The 19,062-nt window shown below is 35.1% G+C and overlaps 1 protein-coding gene across 3 annotated transcripts in view; it reads right to left on the bottom strand.

The window, feature by feature from the left end:
- Positions 1-4,483: 4,483 nt before the first annotated feature.
- LOC134529496 (four and a half LIM domains protein 3) overlaps positions 4,484-19,062 on the bottom strand; it is a 411,563-nt gene continuing 396,984 nt past the window's right edge. For all 3 annotated transcript variants that reach the window (XM_063363644.1, XM_063363643.1, XM_063363642.1), the window contains exons 8-10: positions 16,839-17,008; positions 14,269-14,455; positions 4,484-7,838 (exon numbers count right to left, since the gene is read on the bottom strand). In XM_063363644.1, coding sequence (XP_063219714.1) covers positions 7,681-7,838; positions 14,269-14,455; positions 16,839-17,008 — 515 coding nt within the window. In that variant the 3' untranslated portion in view covers positions 4,484-7,680. The remainder of the gene's footprint in view (positions 7,839-14,268; positions 14,456-16,838; positions 17,009-19,062) is intronic.

Below are 19,062 nucleotides of genomic sequence, written 5' to 3'. Positions count from 1 at the left end.
AAATGTCAAACTTCGTATAAAATATAGTATTCAGAATTTCAGTTAATAATTCGCTACATACAATTAACAAATTAACAAAGATTATGAATAATATTAAGCTGTAAAATGCTGCAGCAGGAACTTTAGACAAGATTTAATTTTTTCCCTGACTATTTTAAAAATTTCCTGACTTTTCCATGACTTTTCCCTGCTGGCAAAATTCCCTGACTTTTCCCGGTTTTCCCGGTTTTCCCGGTTGGTCGCCACCCTGACCTCCCGTGTACCAGTTTTGTCCAGTTCTAATACCAGTTTATTGGTATACGCACCAGTTTTCTCGCTGCCGTGACATGTTCAAGTTTACGTTGATCTTGATGTCTTGATACCAAAAATTAATTATTTACGATCCTCAGAAATAAAAGGTTAGTTTATAAAATATGCGTCAACTGTACAATACTTCCGAAATTATAAAATACGTTTAAAACAGTTACAAAGACTCCGCTCATTTTATCTAGTGAAGTTTATGTCTCGTACCAGTATTTCGGCTAAGTTGTGACACAAATATAGTATCAGAACGTTTATACATTCGTGAGTTTACGTTTTTCCCGAGTACATTTTAGATTGTCTCCTGCTATAATTACTCGGACTTTTACACGCCTAGGCTTAAATTATTATATGTTTAGAAATAAAAGCAACTTTTCATGTTATAAAATATGTTTATTTTGCGATTTAAAATGTTCACTGCCGACTATAAAAGTTACGTTTTTCACAATTGTTTTTAGGCGTACTATGGTTGTTACGTGACGTAAATAGCAGGATGGATTAGATTTTTGAGATGTAATTCGCGTGAAAGTATTGTATTGGATTAAATGGGAACCAAACGGGACCTGAAGAATATAGTGCAAATAACGGGAAAACGTAAATAACGGTAACGTAAATAAGGGGTTTCACTATTTATATTTATCTGTTTATTTTAATGTACCTATACTAACCTAACTAACCGTCCATAGTGTTTTAAAGTGTTTTAATGTAGCTAACCTAACCGACCACTTTTAATATTTGAATTCATTTTTCCTGCGCAAAAAATAAAACAAATCCCGAGGTTGGCCGAAGGTGAATATTCAGGCGTGTTCGGGCAGGGACAGAACTTGGACTTCTTTGGCTTCTCGTGCGAGCTATGCGCGAAACTAAATCGAGTTGTTGGTTTTCTTAGAAGTCGACTTCCTATTCGTGATTCGAGAGTATCGAAGGTGACAAGATGGCGCATGCGCAACTAGATGTGACGTGTTTACATAATTATTGACTTCAACCAACATGCTAGTTTTCTTTTAAAACTTAACACATGTTACGGCTAAATAATGTTGTATTTTGATTAAGCTGAAAACGTTTCGCATACTGAAAATGATGTCTTATTTTGTACACAGAATATTCTTCGAAACTCAAAACCGTCATAACGCCTGCGCCATGCCTTCGGTGATACCGAAAGCATAACCTTTTAACTTTCAGTTAAGGAAGGGAAATGTGAAGTATTCAAAATTATAGTTTTTAATTGAGAATCTGATGGACGCGAAAAGGATTGAGATAAATAAAGGTATTTAAATTGTTTATGATTTTAGTCGGGTATGCAACGATTGTGATATTTGTTTGCCACATTTTTTTTTATAAATAGTCATAAATGATGTACCTACGACTACTATGCTGCAGTGACTATTCTGTAACAATCTGATTTACCAAACAAATTATGTTTTTGTAAAAACATTAAAACTTTATCACAGATTTCACGTTTTTTTTTAGATTATTCTCATTATTTTGCAGAAAGTGAAAAATTCGTTTTATTAAAGAAAAATCGCTGAAATTCGCATAAAAATTCGCGTTATCGCAATTGCGAAAAATGCATGTCTCTACTCATCAGCGACCTACTGTACCATAATTTAAATTAAAAACAAGTGACCTAGCCCCTAGGCAGCACAGTTGCTTCTCGTGCCACTAGATGCTGGAGCAGCAATGTACCAACATCCTGTACTGCGGCAATATCAAGACATGTAAATTAACAGCTTTTTTTTTGCTAGATCGGTATTTATTTTAGGCGCACTAATAAAAATTTGCTTGAGAAAAAATGTAAATATTTGTTCATAACAGATTAAGTAATTTATAAAAAATAAAAACTAATACTGGAGTAGCAAATTGTCGTGTCCTGCGTTTGCCCTCGGCCTCCTCTCTCTGCAACCAACATGGCCGCCTCGCAAAGAAAGCCGTATCCCAACAGGCTTCTCTACACCAGCCGTGGGATATAGGCTACGAGTGGTGCCGCGAACATATCATAGATGGCAGCACGCATCTTTTTGAACGTTTATAGCAGTGCATATGGATTTATTAAGGACTGTATAATATAAAATGTGTGTCAGTGCTATATATGTTATAAGTAAATAATATCCTAGTGTGTGAATTACTGGGGAGGGCACAGGATGGCCTGTTTTTCTGTATTGGGGAAAGATTGTCGCTTTGTCAGTGACCAATGTCTGAAGGACCCCAGAGAAATCTGGGGGGAATAAAGCAGATAGTTGGAAATTGGGTTATGGCCTTCTGCGCACTTCTCCCCTCTCCCCTCCGCCCTCCTCTGGAGCGACCCTCGGGTGCTCGCTCTAGATCTCCTCCCCTGGAGCGGCCTTCAGGTGCTCGCTCTAGGAGCCCCCCACTTCCCCTCACCTTGGAGCGGCCTTTGGGTGCTCGTTCTAAGGCTCCACTTAATGCCCCTCCGTCGCACTGTACCTGACTCCACCCCTCCTCTACCCCTGGCCCAGCAAGAGGGCAGGTTAGACCAATATCTGTGAGTCAAGGAGCAGCTGCCAGCCTACCAGTGGGCCTGTCGCCCCCACCTCATGCCACTCCATCACCCGGCCGGGACACGTCAAAGTAATGTATGTATTATAATGGGTAAGGGATGGAACACCCAAGTTAACACAGGTCTGTTTAAAGAGTATATTAATACATATGTTGGCCGTATTATAAATATAAGTAGAGACCCAGAAATTTCTTGAGTAATAATATATTTCTTTAGTAAAGGACATACATATGCTAATTTAAATAAGTATAACATTTAAAATTATATAAAAAAATTCCACTTACAATTTTTTTTTCAGGGAAGCTACTTTCAATACTACTTTAATAAAAATGGACTCATATATCCATGATATAATGAAAGGATCCTGTCTTGCAAAACCCAACTCTAAGGAATAATGGAACTATTACTGTAATTTGGTTGTTTGCCTTTAAAATCAGTGGCTAGGAAAAATTTAGTTGACTGGGGTGGAAGTTCTGAAAGGCGTGTCAGAAGGGCATATGAAGGGAAAAAATCCAATTGGAGAAGGGGGTGGGAATGATGGAAAAACTCTGCCTGCCTGCCTGCCTGCCTGCCTGCCTGCCTGCCTGCCTGCCTGCCTGCCTGCCTGCCTGCCCGCCAGCCAGCCAGCCAGCACTGGAGGAACGAAAGAAGAATAATAAAGTACTGGTCTTGTGACAGTGAAGCCTTTTAGAGGTAGGGCAAGTGGACAGAACAAAGGACGTTTTTGATCTGAGTGCTGAAAGACAGCTTTAAATCATGGCAGTTTATTTTTTTGATAAGTTTTAAAAGTATACTGAGCCTGTGTTATTTTTCTATAGGTCTACTTTTAATTGAAATGGTCATCTCTGATAGTGAAAAGAGGGACAAAAAAAAAAAAGGTCAGAATCTTGGCACAAAAACTCTTGTTTTCCTTCGGATACTTCCTGCAGGTGGTATCCTTCCACCTGGGCGGGCTAGCAGCGAGCACAAAAAAAGAATTCAAAACGGTTGAGCGGGGAGGGGGGGGGGGGGGGGGAATGCAATATTAAAAGATTTACGAACCATTCTCTGGTTGCATGGGGCTTGAAGTGAAGTGAAAAGATGTGTGCGTGTCGGTCGCTGGCAATATACCAGAGCGTTTTTACCAAAGAAAGTATTGGCTGTTATGCTTTCCGTTAACGTCATATTTATGGTTCTTGATGCCGGTTAATTTGCAGAGAACTGGCGGAACCCAACACCGAGACCGACCCAAACCTACTGAATATACTAGGTGTTACAGACATTGATCACATAAAATGGCCTCCGCTACATGGAAAAAAAATATCACATTCTTGCTAAAAATTCACACTTTATCCCAGAAGTGAACCAAATTTATAGATTATTTTCTGCTATATTAATTGTGTTTCACCAATTTTAAGCTTGTAGCTTTAATTATGGTTTGTGTCATTCTCTGTCCCAAGGTTCTGCAGTAGCAAATATTGTCAACATATGCGAGACTTTGCAGATAGTCTGCAGACCAATTCATTGCACTATTATTAAAAATAGTTGCACCAAGGCACATTGAAATGTCAAATTAATTGCCAACAGACTTTTTATTAACATCAGATATTCATAAAAACTTACTTTACACTACTTTCTTTGGATTTTTGGATACTGGTGGGTTGTAAAATAAAAGAGAACAAATAGTTTAAGTGATTTTTTTCTTTTATTTCAAGAAAATATTTTTTTTTTTAATGTAAAGAGCACAATCGATGCCATATAAATGACAGAATTAAACACACTTCCATAACTGTATCAGGTAATTTCTTTCTTTACAAAAATCACTTTTTTTTATAACATTGAATAAAATATTACTTATAATGCTTAAAATAAAGATCCAATGGAACATTTCATACTGAAGTTATGCCAACTAAACAATGCTGTTACGAGTTAGGGTATTTCAAAGCCAATGTGTTGTGAGCTTTACAAAGTATAATGTAAAAGCCAGTCAACATAGTAATTTTAAGTAAAGAAGCTTAGCTTCATCAAAACAGTAACACAGTTCCAAAAAAATAAAAAAAATATTTATTTTGAAAACTATTTATTGTTTCTAATGAACATTAAATCCAAGCTTCTTGGAGTCAATACACAATACATATGGTATAAACAACTATAATAGCTACATAATACTTATTAAACAAATGACATCACACATTTCACATTAACAGCAGCAGTATCTATGGTAAATCCATCATGTTAATCTAGAAATTAAGGCATCAAAATAGTAAATGAGCTATCAAAACTTTTCCACCATGCAAAATAAATCTTGTGTGAAAACTATATTAGACAAAATGTGTTAGCAATGATTACTGCACCGACTTTAATTTAACATACATGAAGACACAAAAGATACACACTTAAAAGTAATGAACCAACATCCAGCATTTAAGCTTGAAGTTTATGCAAAATCACATTTAAAACAGATATTAATGTCTATTTAAAGACGTTATACAACAAATACAAACTCCATCTATAGACAGGGTTACTATATTTTATTAATTCACATTTTAGGTGCTTTTTGACCATGTATTATGTCTCCCTTCTTAAGGAAACTATCTTTGATAAACTGACACATATACTTTTGATCATATAATTTTTGTGCCAAACAAATTGATTCATAAAAGGAGATAGAATTAAAATAATGTTGGTATTTGGCTGATAATAAAGACCTAAGTTCCCTTTTAAAATTAACAGAAGTTATAACTGAGTATTTAAAAAGGTACTTCTGTGGTGATATTAAATAGTATGATCTGAAATATTGTGAACAAAGAAACCAGAGTGAGAATAAGCAGCAAAATAAACCTGCATTTGTGTGTGTGCGTACATTTGTGTGTGTGTGCGTGCATTTGTATAAATGTGTGTGTGTTCATTTGTATAAATGTGTGTGTGTTCATTTGTATAAATGTGTGTGTGTTCATTTGTATAAATGTGTGTGTGTGTTCATTTGTATAAATGTGTGTGTGTGTTCATTTGTATAAATGTGTGTGTGTGTTCATTTGTATAAATGTGTGTGTGTGTTCATTTGTATAAATGTGTGTGTGTGTTCATTTGTATAAATGTGTGTGTGTGTTCATTTGTATAAATGTGTGTGTGTGTTCATTTGTATAAATGTGTGTGTGTGTTCATTTGTATAAATGTGTGTGTGTGTTCATTTGTATAAATGTGTGTGTGTGTTCATTTGTATAAATGTGTGTGTGTGTTCATTTGTATAAATGTGTGTGTGTGTGTTCATTTGTATAAATGTATGTGTGTGTGTTCATTTGTATAAATGTGTGTGTGTGTGTTCATTTGTATAAATGTGTGTGTGTGTGTTCATTTGTATAAATGTGTGTGTGTGTGTTCATTTGTATAAATGTGTGTGTGTGTTCATTTGTATAAATGTGTGTGTGTGTGTTCATTTGTATAAATGTGTGTGTGCATTTGTATAAATGTGTGTGTGCATTTGTATAAATGTGTGTGTGCATTTGTATAAATGTGTGTGTGTGTGCATTTGTATAAATGTGTGTGTGTGTGCATTTGTATAAATGTGTGTGTGCATTTGTATAAATGTGTGTGTGCATTTGTATAAATGTGTGTGTGCATTTGTATAAATGTGTGTGTGTGCATTTGTATATGTGTGTGTATGTACATGTATTCAGATATCTACACATGTGTATGTATTTAAGTATGTGAGTACCTATGCATATCTATGTGTGTATTTGTGTGTATGAATTGAGACAGTGTGAATGAGCATGTGTGTGTGTACCTTGAAAAATGGAATGAATTTTACAAATGATAAAATTCAAACTGTAAAACAGAATATCTATAGCTTAAAGTATATTATGTACAAAACTTTTATAAATCAACTTGCTTCTAACATTTCAACACACTCAAGTATTCAAACACTGCAGGTATCAAATTTATTTAAAGAAGGAATTATGGAACCCAACCAATAAACCAAAATTATTAAAATCCAATATGTTACTGCATAATATTGTTACTGTTGACCTAAATGGGTTGCTATTCTGTACACTCATATCTAAAGCATAAACTCAGCAGTTTAAAGTAGGTGCCAACTTAAATCATTTCCAATTTCAGTGAGATTTTTAAGTATCTTCCTCAGATGCAATAAGAATATCTAGAAACCCTATCCATAGAATACACTAATGTTATTAACTCGTGCAGCAAATAACATTCATAGGTTTTGCCTTAGTAGTAAATATCTACATCATCCAGCAGAAAATACAGAACACTTTAGGGACCTAGCTATTAAAAATCAATATTAAAACTACTACAGATAAATAAAGTAGAGTATCTTACTTCCTTAAGGCTTGGCTTACAAACATAAATAGAAGCAAGTTAAAAAAACCTTAATAAAAGATTTCAAAATGATGAATGCCACATGATCTACAAAATTAGCAGAATTGCACATATGCTAAATTAAAAATGACATGGAAGATTGAAAATGACTGCAATGAATTGTGCTGTTTATGTAGTAGTTAAATAATTTAGTAGTGTAACTTCTCAGGTGAATGAGACAAAGGCAGATAACTGGACGGTTAGAGGGGAAGAAGTTCACATTATTAAACTAAAGTAAATTTCATACTTTAACAAAAATATGCCATAACAATTTATTTAAAAAAAATATTGTATTAATTTACAATTTACTCCCCTCATTAAGCTCATCAAAAACACTGTCCATATATATAAAATTCTTTTAAATAGCTGAATATGTTCTATGTTTCTAATAATGTAATAAAGCACATGTGTTTGTAGGATCTATAGTTTTGTTATGACTTAGAAATATTTCTAACAGCTGGTCATAATCATTTAACTACAAACATAAAGGTTTTGTTTATATGTTTTTACATCAGTTTCTGCTTTGCACATTCTGGGCAGATGATATCATCTGCATCTGTAATAAATCCTCGACCAACGAGCGACGTCTTGCATTGAGCGCAAATAAAGCAATCATTGTGCCAGTGGCGATCCTCAAAAGAGATGAAACGTGTGCCACCAATGCCTGTAAACATTGAAGCAAAATATAAATGTAAATTCTTGTTACAAACCATATGAGTTATCTCACTACAACACCAATTAAAACAAAATATTGCAAAAGCTCCAAAACAAAAATGCCTCAAATCTCTGAAAGCCAGACAAATGAAATGATTTTGAGTAGATTATTTTATGGGTTTGCAATAAAGTAAAATTGTGCATGTACAGTTGAGAACATGGGTTTTAAGATGACAGGACCTCAGAGACTTAACTGGGCTCTGAAACAATTCGTTACCAATTCAGTGATTAACAAAAGAGTCGTGACAGAATTTGAGATCACTCGTAATCCTTGCCACAGGATTGTTAAGCCTCTCTAATCACCAACAATGAAAAGGCTTATGTCAAATCAGTTAAGTAACAAATCATGTACAGTTAAAATATCTCAATCCATAATGGAACATAAAGATTGCTGTTCACATAGCCGGGTAAGTCCATCACTCTATACTTTGATATAGCACTTAAGTATATGTATTTAAATTATTAGACCACAAAAGAGAAAATTCCTAGATACAATTACATTAACTAGGAAGAAACACACAAGTTACAAAAGAAAAAAATGTTTTATGAAAATTAATGATATTCAAGTAGACAAACTTGAACCATTCAAGCATTCCAAAACTACAAGAATGACAATAATCAGCCTTAATTACAGAAACACAAAAATAAAATAAAATGGATATATGAATTAGGTTAAAGATATTGTCCAATTGAAATGATTAAAAATGACAGGAGGTGAAACAATGGGATAGTGCAATCATGAAATTCATTGGTGAGGGAAACAGGCGAATGCCCAAAAAAATCCATAGGGCAGCAGTAACGTCAGCAAAGTTTCCCAATAACAAAGCATTTGTGTGTAATCCCACCGAAGTGACACAAAATGCTAATGAAAAAAAAGGGGAATTGTCTGGAAAGTCGGTTTACGGACAATAATTTTACGTGATAACGTCATAAAAAAACATTGATGAAAAATTGCACACTTTTTAATTTTCAAATATTTACAGTTTTTGCAAATTTAATTTAAATAATTTGATTAAATATAAACACAAACAATTACAGTAGAGTCTCACTAATCCGGACTTGTCCGGACCGGACCCTGTCCGGATGACCGAAAGTCCGGATCATCCGTAATCAACTTTAAAATGTATCAAAAACAAGTTTTATAGGCTAAATAAAAAATCTTTATGCTTAAAAATCAACTGCGTTTTATTATAAAGTACTTAAGAAACTATATACATATGTATGTAACACATATAAAACAATAATATGTATTGTACATACCTACATGTAATTAAAAAGTATAAACAATTAAAGTTTAAAAACAATTAATTTACTCGAAAAAGTCTGTAATATTCTTTTGTTTTAAAGAAGATTGCCGTCGTTTTGCCGTGCGATCTCGTAGGCGCCTCAACGTCAGTAGCTCAGCAGACGTTGTGTCGCTTTGCTTCTCAAAGTAACTCAGCAACCCCTCCAGCATTGTAGTCGCTTCGCCATGAGTTGGGCCAGCTGATTCCTCCGTACCTCCATCGTCATCTTCCGAACTGTCTATTTCAGTTGCTGTGTTTGCAATGCATGCCTCCACGATTTCATCTTCACTTAACATTTGATGACCAATACCGTTGTCATCGTTAATCCATTCTGATATGTCATTCTCCTCTATGTTGGCACAACCCTCCAACTGTTGAAAAACATGTACAAAATCAAAGCTAGTTGAAGTTGGTTGAGTTTCGTCTTGTCCCTGTTTTTCCTGTGAAATGCTTGGCCACAAATTTTTCCAGCTTTTTTAAAGAGTTGACGGCTTAATTTCTTCCCATGCTTCTGCGACCAAGTAAATGACAGTCTTCATTGTCACTTTCTTAATATGATCCATTAAGTTAGCTGACGGGTCTGCTTCTTGTTGCTCTAAAAGAAACATGATAATTTTTTTCCTATATCGCCGTTTTATTGCTTCAATCACCCCTTGATCCATTGGTTGTATCAAAGCAGTCACGTTTGGTGGCAGAAATTTTACGAAAATTTCACCGTCTCGCAATTCTTCTTCACTCGAGTGGCATGGTGCATTATCAATTAACAACACAGCTTTTTCTGGGCGGTTTTCGTCTCAAAAAAACTTTTTTGTTTTAGGAACAAATGTTTCAAAAAACCAAGCTTTAAAAATTTTTCTGTCCATCCATGCTGATTTTTGTTAAGTGTACTGGGCTGGAAGAGCAGATTTTTAAGGGCCCTAGGCTTAGCCGATTTTGCCTATAACAATAGTGGAATTTTCAAGTTGCCAGAAGCATTACTACAAGGAAGCAAAGTTACTCTTTCTTTTTTTACCTTATGACCTTTGGCTACAGAATCCAATTTTGATGCTAATGTTTTTTTGGAAGCATTTTGTAATTTAATCCCGTTTCATCAGCGTTAAAACACTTGGCAAGGCTCTAAGTTTTCATCTTTAACAAACTTTTCAAATTTTACTTTAAAGTCTTCACTTGCACTATTGTCACCTGTCAACATTTCACCACTTACACTAAGTTAACGAATACCGTGTCGATCTTTCCAACGAGATAACCATCCCACAATGGCAGTAAAAGCAGGGTCACCTTTTAATTTTTCATTGAGTTTGAGCGCGAACGCTTGTAATGTTACGCCCGACAGCGGAACGCCTTGTTCACGTTGTTGGCAAAACCAAATGTACAAAGCCTCGTCTAAAGTTTCATTTTTTGGTTTTTTTAACGTGCTTCTGTTACCCAGACTGTCCTTACTCACCATTTTAGCACAAAAATCTTCAATTTCTTTCCGATTTTTTTTCCAATCAGAAACAGTTTGTTTTCCCACTCCTAGATCTTGCGCGATTCTAGTTAATGATTCACCCGCATCAATACGAAATAAGGCTTGGAGTTTTTGCTCCATAGTTACAGTCACTTTCTTACGTTTAGTAGCCATTACGTTGCTCTTAATAAGTGTACACAATACAATGCTCGCACTGAATAAAATTAAACTGTCACAAACACTTGTCACCAGCACGAGTAACCATCGACTGAAGGGAACAAAACAAAACAACTCGCAGGTATAGATAGAGTGAGTCACTTCTTGGAAAAGACGATGAGCGGAAAACTAGCGGAAATACTCCCGGCTACTGAGGGCAAGAGGATCCTCTCTTACAAATATATTTTCTTATTTTCCTTTGTCACAATATTCTTATTCATCATTTACGTATTTTTTATATCCGTCCGGATTAACCGGATGTCCGGACTAGCGGGGTCCGAATTAGCGAGACTCTACTGTAGTTATAAAAATAAACTGAAATCAAATCAATGTCAATAAATTTATTTGAAATAACGAAATTGGACAAATAAATCAAATTTTTTAAATTGCTGCTTTTAAAAAGCCCGCCATAACCCGTTTGATATTATAGAAGATTTTCTCGCACGGTGGTTGGCTGGTTCTTGCACGCTCGGCTCAGGCGGAACATGACAATGTGTCACGCTTTTTCGTACGTGCAGCCGGCGTTCATCGATTTATAAGACGTTATCACATGAAAAAAAAAAAGAAAAAAAAAGAAACTGTGCTTGCATAAAATTGAACTCTACTATCGCACAATATTTCATTTAAACAGGCACATAACAGAAAATGAAAATTGGCAATGGGTCAAAAATTCATAACAAACCTGAATAATTATTCCAGAGCAACTGCATTATAAAATAGACAATTGGAATACAGCTATACTTCAGATTTTGTTTAGTTAATAAATAAAACCTTTCAAATAATTAAAAATAAAATGGTAGATTACATACTACCCTTGAAAGTATTTTTATGAATGTCAAAGCTAAATGCATTTGACACTTTTACTAAAATATTTCATAGACTATGAAGAGACTTCTGGACAGGTGCTTGTGTAATAAAATCATGGGAGAAATTATTTGGCATGCATATCCATTTTCCTACTAGGTGGGGAAATCAATATTTGGTACCAGTGCCAGGCTTTGGCTAGACAAAAATCAAATATTAAGCTCAGATGAGGTTGAGTCTAAGGAAATTCTACATTTAATTTGTAGGATCCAACCTAGGTGAGTAGATATGTTGATTGACAATGAGTTTTAACAAGCATCTTTCATGAACTATACTGAGTAATTCACTCGAATATTCAGGAGAATCTGGCAAGCAAATTCTACAATTTGACATTAACAAAACAATTTTTTTCATGTATTATCCAAGAACAATGTGAAAGATCATCGGCAAAGAAAGTCCCTAACAGGTCTTTTGATGATTAAAGCATATACAATTAAAATTATAGGAAAGCTGGTAGGGTACCTGACCATGCATTCCACAGCACCAATCTTTAACACAACGAAAAATAATAATGTTTTTTCATTGAAAAACCTATTCCTAGAATGACTCAAAAATTTTTTCGAACTGACCAGCAAGCTTAACACCATAACCAAAACTACCAAGGAGATAAATACTTTCCTCCAAACTAATTGCTGCACTGCAAAAATTTAAACAAACTGCAAAATAAAAATAGGGCCTACCCCATTACATGAAGGAATAAAGAAATTATACTGCTTTGCAATAAGAAAATAAAATGCCACATGCCTGATGCCTGTAAAATTTAAGTACTCCCAAAGACAGTTTAACTAACCATTGGAGTGTCCACTGCTGTCGACCAGAAAAGGAGACATTAATACCCAGATCACAGTCCAAAACATAATGAACAAGTGCAACAATAGCATCGGACTTGACAAAGTAATTAATTGACCTGGATAACCATCATTTACAGCTCACCACTTTCATTTTAATTGGCATGAAGCAATATGTAGCATAAAGAAAGATTGCAGTGTAGAATCAGTTTCTGAGTGTGATATGTGGATATATTCCATTAATCTTTACCATTGACTGCCTGTGAACATTCTATAAGAAGAGAAAGGCAACACTAACTGATAGTGTATCAGCAGAGAATTGTAAGTAAGGGTTTGACATGTCAGATACACCCAACATGCAACACAACCCAAAAATAAAGCAATGCTAACGAGAAATAACTCTTGTGATACATGGCAGGCAACCCGTCCCCTTTTCTTCGAAGGAGTCAAGAGCCACATAGAACAAGAGAAAATACATCTTTTGATACGTCACTATCTTGATATCTTAATTTTAATCAGTGTATGTTTCAAAAAACCTATTCTCGCATGTGACGTGGCTAAATTATGAAAGAGCAACCAGTTCCATTTCATTTACAACACAATGGAATGAAAACAAGATAAATTGCCTCATCGAGTTGTCAAACAACTGCATGCCCTGAAATGTAATAATCAAGAATTAAATCTGATTTTTTAAACATAAAACTAATCACCTGTCACCATAATGTTATCTTTAAATAAAATGTTATCTTCAAATAAAATGAAAACCAATGAATTTAATTAATTTAGCACAAAGTATGCATCAAAATGCATAGACCAAATAAGTGTAAATAGGAAAATATATTGATTTTTATTTGGTTTTATTTTACAAACCCTTTTTCGAACTCAATCAAAAATTACTGACGGTACATTTTCCAAATACACAAACTTGTTAATTTTCATTGTTCAGAGTAATTCTGTCCTATATAAGGCAAATAAAAATTATGTTACTGTAAAAATATATCATATATATTACAATCAAAATTAACCTATTATGGTGAAATAAGTATTAAAAAACATTTAAGTGTAATTTGTTGAATAAAACACTTTCTTCATGAACAAACAGAATTAAAAAAAAAAATATTTATAGTTTCAAAAATAAAGATTGGCCTAAAAAATTACAAAATGTTGTCTCTAATCATAGCAGCAGACACTCTAATTTAGAGTTAGGGCCTTAAATCTATGTACGTAATGGCAAATACCCAATGCTGTCAACTTAGAGGATATAAGCCATGATTGTGTGCAGACTCAAGAGAGATCTGCCACTCGGCTTTAGATGCACACCACAGAGAATGTCATATGGAGCGACAGGTTCTCCCTGGGTTACATTTACATCCACTTTTAACGTTCTATAGTCAAAATCTAACATTCATTTCTTGCAGAGCTCTGCAAATGCAAAAATTCAAATAAAAACAAAGTAAAATAAAAAATACCATAACGACCACAGTTTTGTTTTATGTCACTCACCCCAAATAACATTGTGATTGGAAATAATTATAGTGAATACCATCAGAAATATTAATAAGTTTCTGGTACACACTCATTTAAAACTGCCACAAAACAAACTAATTAAGTACCTCAAATTCCAACAATATTTTTAGTCAATGTAGTTACTCGCGAAATACCCGTATTAATCTTATTTGTCTTATATATGATCAGTTTTTCGGTTTTTAATTAACAGATCACTAAATCATAGTACTATCTATTCATACAGCTATGAATAAGAAAGTAAAATTGGGTAACCTGTAATGGGCTTGCTGCATGCTGTGCATCTCTTGGCAAAAAGCTCTCCGAAACATTCAGCGCAATATGGCTTCTCATCACGAGAGGTGAAGCGTTGTCCAGCAAGTGATGTATTGCAGTTGGTACACGTGAAACATTCACGATGCCACGGTTCATTTTTGTAGGTCACCCCCCCACTTGTAATTATCTGGAAAAATAATTGACAACATGCAACTGGTAGATACAATTCTCCATAACACACAACAAAATCATCTTCCAAGATATGTAGCAACCAATTGCCAATTTATAAATTTCTTTACATAAGAAGAAATTAATAATTGTAAGCATTGTCAGGATGTAGATACATTTTGTTTTTCCTACACATATATGTATCATATCCACACTGTCTAGTGGCTAGCATATCTGGCTCGTGGGCCAAAGGGCCCGGATTAAATTCTCAGCCGGGGAGGGGATTTTTCAAGTCTTATCCCTGGGTGTTTGCAATGTCCCTTTCACCTTCATCCCGCAAAGGCAATGGCAAACCACCGCAGAATCATCATACCTTGGCAAGGATAGGGGCATCACAGCTGTGATTACTGTGGTGTTGCCTGTGGTCACGACATCCCGTAGTGGGTAAAATGACATCATATGTATCATAAATTTTTTAGAAAGTTTACAACAATGTGACTGCATTTAAATTATAAATAACAATTATTACAGTAAATAATAACAAATTTTTAGTTGATACAATAAACTATATATGAAAAGTATTGATATGCTTTATAATATTTTAAAAACTATTATTATACAGACAGTTAAGTTTTCAATAATAACCAACATGATGCTATTAATATAATTAGTCCATTTCTTCACCGACATTATTTTCAACTAGGTACATTTATTCTATTGAAAGTGTTGCACTCCCTTAATTCTAGGTGAATGCAAGAAATATCTTAGGATATGAGCAAAGTACAAAAATCTATATTTACAAATAAGTTAAAATCGTCTTAAGTTTATCAAAAAAAATTGTATTATTGTTTTTTTCCAGTAGTGCATAATTTTAAAAAAAATATTAGAAATCTAAATAGTGTATGACAAAATTCATTTTCATTTACATATGTTACAAGATTTCCTGATGTTCTCCTCCAACAGCAGGCATGCTCAGTTCACCAATCAAAAAGGTGGAGGGGGGGGGGGGGGAACATCAATGGCTTATCTCTGTTTCCAGTATTTTTGGATAAAGTTAATCTAAAGGAAATTTCGGTAGCTGAAAATCCAGATACTCTGTGTGTTTCAGCGTTAATGTTATGTAGTCTGCTATATGGCATGTTTCCACCATAAAATCACCAAAACCATTATCAAACTTACTTTATTGATTATAGGTATCAGTAAAACATTTTCTCACTTAGCATTCTTTGAGAATGGAGTGGTAAAGAAATTGGCAACCCTACCACCTTAAACTCCAGGCTTTGTATATCTTGCAGTGCAATGCCAGTTAATGTTATTGTTTTAGTTTGACAGGTAGCATTTTCAAGTTGCAGTGCCATTAGAAGCTAGATTCAACAAAGCCTAGTTTCAGCATTCATTAGATTCAACGACCCCTCAGGCTTAAGATCCACACATGTATGCTCATGTTCCCTTCCTACACCATGCGTTTTGAGATTTATCTGTACCTAGCCACATACAGCTAAAATTAACAGATAAGGATGTGAGTCAAGTCATTTCGATAACACGGATAAGATATTGGAAAACACTGTGCTCAAAAGAGATTTTTTAGCGAGATAGCACGCTTACGAGTTATTTGGCAATGGCAGAAATCAGTAATCAGTCTTAAGGAGAGTCCAGTTTATCAAATTCTTACTTTGCTTGGCATTAACGTTGGATATCATTAATCTACCTTCATCATTAAATTATTAATCTCACTCACAGGCATATTTACATGCTAAAATAACTACATTGCAGAAAACCTTCTTGGTGAAAAATTTCACATCTTTTGTTGACATTCAAACTATCCAAAAAATTACAATATAAATATTCTAAGATAACTTTGATGCATCACATTCATTTTAGGTATGAACATTTTTTTCCCTCCCATTTTCTACACTTTATAAACACCTAAATTTACTTGTTAGCTTATATCTCCATCAATGTTCTGCAGATTTCTAATCATAAAGTGGGGTTACCGAAACAATGAGGTATGAAGTGGTAGTTGGCCAAATTTTTAAATGTATAAAACATCCACAACAAATATGTTATAAACTGACATCTTCTGGACATGGAAAATGTTTTTTTAAACTTTGTTATTATAAAACACCAGATTTCAAAAAACTGGTTTAACTCAATTTTTTCAATAACCCCATAATATTACAAACACCCTTGCATTACCTGGGCTTCCTGGGTTTCTAGCTCTCAGAGTGTCACACTGGAAACCAGCAATTTAATAATATCAACCTTCAAAATAGAGGGCATAATATGAAAGTAATCCCAACAATATAGTTGTAATAGTATACGTACTTGTTCGTATCAATAACAAAACAGTACATGTTTTATACTTGAGAGTGAATATTCATTCTGGAAGAAAAACTGCTTACCTTTTTGCACTTTACACAACGAGTAGCAAACTTTTCTTCATAGCAAGTAGCACAGTAGATCTCTTGCTCACGCGGAATAAAGCTCTTCGTACCTATTGCCGATTTGCACACACAACAGCAAAAACATTTCTCGTGCCATTGGCGAGTTTTGTATTCCATCTTCTTCGTTCCTGAAGAACACACATACAAACAAATATAAACATTATTCCTACAAAATTTCATTTATTATATTTATCAATACACAAAAAATTAATTAAAAAGTTAGTCTAAAAACTTATAATACTAGAATATAGGATATAAAAGTACAAAAAAGTTTAAGTTATTATTTTTTTACAAAATATAGAAAATTGCAGTCAACCATAATTCATAATTAAAATATATAATAATTAAAATGCAGCTACTACATTTGAAGGATTTTCGAGATGTATTTGTGAAAATAATTTTTAACTTTCAAACTGTACACTTCCCTTTATATAAATTAATGTCAAAAGCTTTAAATTTTATTTAAAAATACACAATAAAAACGTGTTTTTACCTAAAAAAAAATACTGTCCCCAATATGCCATATTGAAATCAAATCTCTTCTTTATGTCATTTCACACAATCTAATTTTTATTTAAATTCATATAATTCAAAGACACATGTAGACAAAATTTTAAAAAAGTATTCATTAAAATAAAAATTATAATCAAAAGGTATATCACAAATATTTGAGTGTTTATTTGAATTGTCTCACAAAATGTGTTTTATTACATAACATTAATTACCACAAGTCTGTTAATTTCTGGTTTATTTTAACTTTATGAGGATAAAATTTAATTAAAATAATTTTTTTACAACTGAAAAAGTTCAATAAAAATAGGATGTAATTTGAAACAAAATTTGAATGTGTGCAATGTCCTGTGCAGTTTTGAATTGATAAAGGCGCTAAAACACTGAATGCTCGGAATAATCCCCCCCCCCCCCCAATTGTAAGCGGCGTGCGTCGATGTGCAAGTGAAACAATCAAGACCCAATTTGAGAAGCTCGTGTCGAAAATGTTCGGCTCGACGCGAAATGCACTACCGCTGCACAGCACAACCATGAGCGGAGGGAGATGTCCTTTTCAGGAGAGGTTCGAGTGCCGAGAGATGGAGAGAGAGAGGAGAAGGAAGACAGTAGTAACGCAGGGAGGGAGCACGCCGCAGGTAAGAAGTGGTAAGTTGGTCAAGCAGGCGGCGGTGATGTCATCACGCCGCAACCGGCTCCGCTGACGTGAGCTCGCCGAGTGGCGCGCCGTGTCGGAACACAGCCGCAGCGCAAGGTGACGTCCGAAAGCATCGTTCGTCACGTCCACCGCTGGCCCCGATCGTCCGACCAATCATCAACCAGCAATCAGCAATCGCCACGCGCCGGGCACGCGTTGCCAACAGGCCTCGATTACACTTGCTTCTCGCCCGCGAATTCACTCGCGACCGAACCCCGTTTCCACGGGCAGATCCAAGAGGAGCTCTTCCAGAGGTGTTGATGTCCCTCGCATGCGAACAATCAATTTATATTATTACGTTTTCTGAAGGAAAAAATGTTTCTCTACACAAGCACCGCACAAGCTATTGCGTCCGCCATTGCGCACAGTGTAAGCACGACGACTCGTTAACACGTTATTTGAACCCTTGAGCCAGAGAGTAAAGATGATGACTGGTCTGTTTTACTTGCTACTCGTTGGCCACTGTTATGGTCTGACGTAGTTGGGATGTCGGCGAACAGTTCTAGTGAAAATAAAAAACTATCATATACACCAAAAAATAAAACAACAAGAAAACAACGTGAAGATTTCCGCAAGAATATCTCGCAAGTGCGTAAACGAGTTTTACTCGCTTTGCACCATAAATAGACACTAGCTGGCCTAGTGACAGTTTCCCCGCCCACGAGTAGTTAGCAAGCCCGTCCAGTGTAATTGAGGCTACAGACGGGGAAAAGAGAATGTAATCTCCGTGACGAAACACGCGCCGACTTCCATTGCCACACAGACTTAACCAGCAACGCCGGCATACGAAGCATTGCTTTGTCGCCTCTGCATGAACTTTCAGAGGCACCCCTTTACGAGACGCTGGACCCTGCCTTCTCGGAGCTTTCAAATTGTTGCTTTTAATTTCAATCCCGAGTTCGTACGCCACTTTCCTGGCACGACACGGCAGAACTAACACCTCAACAAAGCTTTCAGACCACCTTAGAACCTGGTGTT

This window comes from Bacillus rossius, chromosome 2 (genome assembly GCF_032445375.1).
Source record: "Bacillus rossius redtenbacheri isolate Brsri chromosome 2, Brsri_v3, whole genome shotgun sequence".
In the NCBI taxonomy this organism is placed as follows: domain Eukaryota; kingdom Metazoa; phylum Arthropoda; class Insecta; order Phasmatodea; family Bacillidae; genus Bacillus; species Bacillus rossius.
The sequence above is the reverse complement of the archived record's forward strand: the minus strand, read 5'-3'. Positions and strand labels throughout refer to the sequence as shown.